This window comes from Ceratotherium simum, chromosome 37 (genome assembly GCF_057802395.1).
Source record: "Ceratotherium simum simum isolate JZ-2026a chromosome 37, ASM5780239v1, whole genome shotgun sequence".
NCBI lineage: Eukaryota > Metazoa > Chordata > Mammalia > Perissodactyla > Rhinocerotidae > Ceratotherium > Ceratotherium simum.
The window spans coordinates 11760805-11767299 of NC_141936.1; the positions used below are offsets into that span (position 1 = coordinate 11760805).

General features: G+C 39.6%; 1 protein-coding gene across 1 annotated transcript in view; it reads left to right on the forward strand.

Annotated features, from left to right (window-relative positions):
* The window catches only part of PID1 (phosphotyrosine interaction domain containing 1), a 235226-nt gene extending 228957 nt beyond the window's left edge, over nt 1–6269 (forward strand). Inside the window, exon 3 of the mRNA XM_004427655.3 lies at nt 4115–6269. Coding sequence (XP_004427712.1) covers nt 4115–4591 — 477 coding nt within the window. The 3' untranslated portion in view covers nt 4592–6269. The remainder of the gene's footprint in view (nt 1–4114) is intronic.
* Nucleotides 6270–6495: the final 226 nt, after the last annotated feature.

A 6495-nucleotide genomic window follows, 5' to 3' on the forward strand; every position in this document is an offset into this window, starting at 1 on the left:
AAATGTTCCTGAAATCCCAACACTTTGCCGTATAAACTGTATTCCAATGTCACCATCTGACCTAAAGTTCTTGTCTTTAAAATGGGTTAGTGATAATAATATTCCATCCCAATCCACAGGGTTGTCAGTGGATCTAACAGGCACAAAATACTTTTTACCTAAAGTATGATACAAATATTAGTTATTACTATTCTGTGTCTGTGTGGCTTGATTTGGCTTCGGCTGTATGTAAATGGTGATTTGGGACCTTATGCTTGAAGTGTAGTGTGCTACTGAGGTGACACTAGTGAAACTGGGCCACTAAATAAAGATTACTTTCATAATAAGTTTTTTTTTTTTAAATATTTTGTTTATTGCAGTAACATTGGTTTATAACATTGTAAAAATTTCAGGTGTACATCATTGTACTTCTATTTCTGCGTGGACTACATCATGTTCACCACCAAAATACTAATTACAACCCATCACCACACACATGTGCCGAATTATCCCTTTCACCCTGCTCCCTCCCCCCTTCCCCTCTGGTAACCACCAATCCAATCTCTGTCCCTATGTTTGTTTATTGTTGTTATTATCTACTACTTAATGAAGGAAATCATACGGTATTTGACCTTCTCCCTCTGACTTATTTCACTTTGCATTATACCCTCAATGTCCATCCATGTTGTCACAAATGGCTGGATTTCATCGTTTCTTATGGCTGAGTAGTATTCCATTGTGTATATATACCACAGCTTCTTTAGCCATTCGTCCCTTGATGGGCACTTAGGTTGCTTCCAAGTCTTGGCTATTGTGAATAACGCTGCAATGAACACAGGGGTGCATGTACCTTTGCAAATTGGTGTTTTCAAGTTCTTTGGATAAATACCCACCGGTGGAATAGCTGGATGATATGGTAGTTCTATCGTTGATTTTTTGAGGAATCTCCATACTGTTTTCCATAGCGGCTTTCATAATAAGTTTAATACCAAGAGATTACATCTACATATTATGTTCTACCCCAGTGTTTTAAAATTGTTTTTATAAATATCTACATATTATTAAGTAGCTTTTATTATTGTCTCATTAAACTCTTTGAGCCACTCATCTCTACTCCATTCTTCTCTCAAGCACACTTCTAAAATAAAACTTTATTTCCCATAAAATATTTAGGTTTTAAGTAATAAATCTTTATAAGAGAGGAATACATTTTTTCTCAGGTGTCAGGGTTTTACCACTATGAAATTACTTTTCAGTGGAATGAATCATCTACAACTTCTAATAAAGTTCTTTAAACTTATCCTTTAATTATATTGTGACAGAAGGCACCGTATAATTTTTTAAAAGTTCTGTATCTGTGTGTGTGAGCTTAGAGCAAATCAAAGGAGATTCCCTCCCCCAGAAGGATTTTTCTATCAAATATCAACGTCGTCATTTCTAGTTTCAGTGGATAGTAAGAAAAAAATCACTTTTACTTCAAGCACGAAAACTAGTTTCTCCCATTTACTTTTCAACTTCCAAAAGCAAAGATGTCATAGTAAAGGAATGGAGTATTGATACATGGTATAACTTGGATGAACCTTGAAATCACTATGCAAAGTGAAAGAAGCCAGACACAAAAGGTCACATGTTATATGATTCCAGTTATATGAAAATCCAGAGTAGTAAATCCTTAGAGACAGAAAGCAGATTAGTGGTTGCCAGGGGTTGGGAAGAGTGGACAACGGAGAGTGAGTGCTTAAAGGGTACTGGGTCTCCTTTAGGGGTGATGAAAATGTTTTGGAAGTAGACAGAGCTGATAGTTCTACAACATTTTGACTACTAAATGCCACTGAATCATACATTTTAAAATGTTAAATTTTATGTGATGTGGATTTCACCTCAATAAAAAAATAACACAGCTGTTAAAAAATAATAAGGGTACTCATAAAGTGTCATATACAGAAAGCACATTTTCAGTAAGTATTATAAATCGAGAACTCTGTGTTATGCATTTTCTCACAAATCCATCTTTATTATGTGACTCCAATCCAGAGTGACAAGGAGCTGTTCAACCGGTCACCCTCCTTGGAGAGTAGAGGCACTTACAGTGTCTGCCTGAGACATTTTCCCTTCAGTCTATTGCCAAGTGGTGTCAGGTTTAGCTCTGTAGCATCATTCCCGTCTGTCTCCTTCTGTCCTTTCCCACTACCTCCACTCCTAATTCAGGCCACTCTTGCTTCCTGGCTTTGTTGTTGCAACAACTTCCTGCCCAAGCATCTGCTATTAGTCCATCCTTCCCATCCGTCTTTCTTCCTGGCATCAGTCAAGTTTTCCAAGTTTACGACCTTGGTCAAACTCAGCACTCTGTGGACCATAGACCTTCAGTGACATTCCATCAAGAGCAGAGAAGGTCCTACTCCCCAGACTGCATGCAGGGCCAGCCCCAAAGTTCAGTCTATTTCATCCAGTGGTCACAGACTCTCTCTCCTCTCTGGGGCTGTCTTATGCCACGGCCCAATGTGTGGTCAGACCAAAGTGGCCTATTTGCCCAGGCAGGTAGGGTGCTTTCCCACTGCAGCCCTGCCTTTCTGCTCTCTCTGCCTCTCATCATCTTGACTTGCTGGGCTCCTACCTGGCTTTTGAGGTTTCAATTCCTTGAAATCCAATGACTCTCCTCCCAGAGGCCTTCCATCGGCAGGGCGCCATCACTCCTTCCACTAAATGCTCAGGGTACTTTGGGATACCCTTTGCCTGCCCTTTTCACACTCTGCTAACATCATAATTATATCTCTGCACTTGTAGAGGGTTAGCGATGTGTCCAGAACCACCCACCTGGTGCACTGTGGAGCTAGGATTTAAATCTCTACTTCACCTGCCCCAAAGACCATGCTCTGAACAATTATCCAATTACTTCCTTCCTATTGATTTTTTGACTTCTCCGTCTTTTCCCTCCCCCTCCCCCATGCCCACCTGGCACATTGCCATTGTGTATAATAGGTTCCCAACAAATATTTCTAGAATGTGCAGCACTTGTGTCTCTTTTCTAAGAAGTTATATTTTTAAAGGGACTATCCAGTTAACTCTTGTTTAAGAGATAAACAAAGCATGAAAGGATGGAACAGTTCTTAACTTCTGTGTTCTCAATTTTTTATATGTGACCTATGTCACCATTTCCATGGACCTTTTTCTGGTCTTTTCCTCCTCAAGGTCATAGTATTTATGTCTGTGCCACTAATTTTGAACCTAATCATATACTATTTTATGTGATTTCTTTAGTTTTATGCATTTCCATAGTGTCTGTGCCCCAATGGTAGATGTTCTATCCATTTTGATGAATGAAAAAAAAACAATGGAAGAATGAAAATCCTTTTTTGGTATATCATAAGCAAGTTTTAAAAAAGACACACTTGGGATTATTTTTCTTAGTTTCAGTGCTGCCCATCTAGCTATTTGATAAGCTAGCATTCTAGTCTTAACCCATCTGTATATCTTTCATATATTGTCACTATAACCACATGCTCTTCAGTTCAAAAATTATTTAGGTTGCAAAACAATTGGGCATTGCTGTGTTTTTAAAAATTGTCTTGAAGGGAAAACAATCATGTTTTAGGCCATAATTTAAGTAGAATAGTTTTCACATCTGTGGCATTTGCTAGAAGCAAGCAGCTTAAGTGAAATAAAATATTGAGAGATTTGGAAAGAGAGCCGACTAAGAGATAAGTTTAATAAGAATTTTGTTTTTTAGGTGCAGCATCCTTTTGACTCCTTCCTATCATTAAATTCTGGGTGTGTTTGGTTGAAAATAAACTTCAAATGGCTTTATGATTTCCAAAAGATGCCAAATTAATGCCATAATCAGTCATTCTAATTTGAATTTAAAAGAGGGATAGGGAGAGAGAGAGTAGTTCTCTAGAAAATAGATTTTTAAAATCCAACTCTATTTAAAGAATTTCAATCCCTTGCCCAGTGGGCAACTTGTTAGGGAGAAAAGGTAGAAATTCTGATGACAGTTATTCCTGTAGCCAGCAAGAAAGAAGTCTTTCCACCCTTCCAGGGTGACACCATGACTATTTGAGAACATCTGAATGAACAACTAGAATGAAGAGCCTACTGTTGACCTCTCTCCCTCTCTCTTCCTCTCTTCTCTCTGCAGGTTACCTATCTGGGTAAAGTTCCTACCACAGGCATGCAGTTTTTGTCAGGCTGCACAGAAAAGCCAGTCATCGAGCTCTGGAAGAAGCACACACTAGCGCGAGAAGATGTCTTTCCAGCCAACGCTCTCCTGGAGATCCGACCATTCCAAGTGTGGCTCCATCACCTTGACCACAAAGGTGAGGCAACGGTGCACATGGATACCTTCCAGGTGGCCCGCATCGCTTACTGCACGGCCGACCACAACGTGAGCCCCAACATCTTTGCCTGGGTTTACAGGGAGATCAATGATGACCTGTCCTACCAGATGGACTGCCACGCTGTCGAGTGCGAGAGCAAGCTCGAGGCCAAGAAGTTGGCCCATGCCATGATGGAGGCCTTCAAGAAGACTTTCCACAGTATGAAGAGTGATGGCCGGATCCACAGGAACAGCTCCTCCGAAGAGGTTTCCCAGGAATTGGAATCTGATGATGGTTGAATGAACTTAAGATGCTTCAGCAAAGGCAGCATTGGTCAAGGAATTCCAGATGATAGATGAATAAGCAATGATTCAAATTTAGGATGAAAAGACTGCCAAACTATTGGCTGATCAAGCTTTTAAATTCAGAAGAGCAATTCTAAATCTAAAGAAATGTATTATTAAAATAATTACATTACATTGAATTCTTCTGCTGCTGTGACTGTGAGGAGGGTGGGAGTGTGGATGGGGAGGAAAGTTCTAGATTCTCTGTCTTTTTTTTTTTTTTTTTCTCATTTCCCAGTGCCTCCCGTAGGAGATCTCCATGCCAATTTTTACTACTCAGGCAAATCCACTGCGGCTGTTATTTGATGAACCATTCCAATTTGCCTTATGAAACCCAACAAGAATGTTAGATGCACCTCTAGGATCCCTAGTCATGGGTGTAGGCAGAGCGTGCTGATGCTGGCACGGAGGCCTCAGGGCTAAAGGAACACCTCAGGCTGATCCTGAGAGCTCCTCTCCCACGGCATGGTTCAGACTGTCTCCTCAGTAAGCAAATCAGCACAGCCTTTATCGAGCTTTACAACTAACAACCTGAAAGTTGGCAGTTAATTCACAGTTAAAGATAATGCTTTTATTTACATGAATATATCAAGTAGTACCCTCTTATTGTATTCACTTCATCTACTTTCTTAGAATACTTGCAACTACTAATAACCCCTTCCCTTCTCCACCGCATCCACCCTCTTCCCCCTTTCCAAGCCATGCCAACATCCCTACGGGGATGGATTCTCAACATACACTGCAGGACACCAAAAGGGAAGAAAATCACCAAGCAAATGAAATACACCACCAGACAAAGTAGGAGTTTAAAACAACCACCACAACAGAAACCTTGGAAAAATGGAATGAGTTATCAGCGAGTGAACAAAATCCATGGAGGCCGTCCTTTCATCAACTCTGATTTATGGTAACTTATTTAGTGGATGATCCTTTCTGATGAATCTTTCCTGGCAAGCTTCAAATCTGATTTGGTATCACCAAGGAAGCCTTGCCCCCATCACTCAACATTGCACTCAAATAGGGAATGAGATGTATAAACTTGGCTTATCTAGAGAAACCATGTCCATCTTAATCTAAAGGGAAATCTGACCTTGTTAATTTAAAATTGTGATCTCTAGGGTCAGAGTTCCAGTTTGTTTACTGTTTCTAATGAGAAGTTCTCACTAAGAGAGCCTGAGATTTCTCAGTTTCATGGTTATTTAAATATCATCAACGCAAAGAGTCAACGTTAAATGAAATTGAAAGTATTGGTTAAAATACATACATTTAAGGCCGAGAGCAGATGACTAGTTTTCCAGGTAATGCTGCTCCTTCGTTAAAGTCTGTTTTTAATCCTGGTAATGTTAGGGGCACTGGGGCACCTTACAGAAGCCTTAAATGAGAGCTAATCGAATCCAGAGAGCAATGGTGTTGGCGTTTTGGTCTGTGTATCTGTGTGTCCATGTATGCGTTTGTGTGTGTGTACGTGTGCCCCCGTGTGTGAGTCCAGTTTTAAGGCATGTAGAATCAGCGTGGAGTCATATTGAGGAGAATTCACCTCTTGGAGATATGCTTGCTGCTTTAAAACACATGTAAACTATTCTAGCATAAATGCATTCATTCTTTAATAAAAAAATATGTTTGCATTAATAAAGCTGAGGAGTTTCATACTTTATATGTCTTTCCTTTTTCAAGTAATGGAAACTTGAAGGACAAAAGAGATCAAATTGAGTCAATAGGGAATTCCACTTAAAAATAGGTTAAAACTTGGTCGTAAAGAACCCATTCCTTGAATGTATTTAAAAAAATCTTTTTTTGTTTTCTAATGCTCAATTTATATTTAGTTACTGCTCCTTAACTGAGATGATAACAGGTCAACA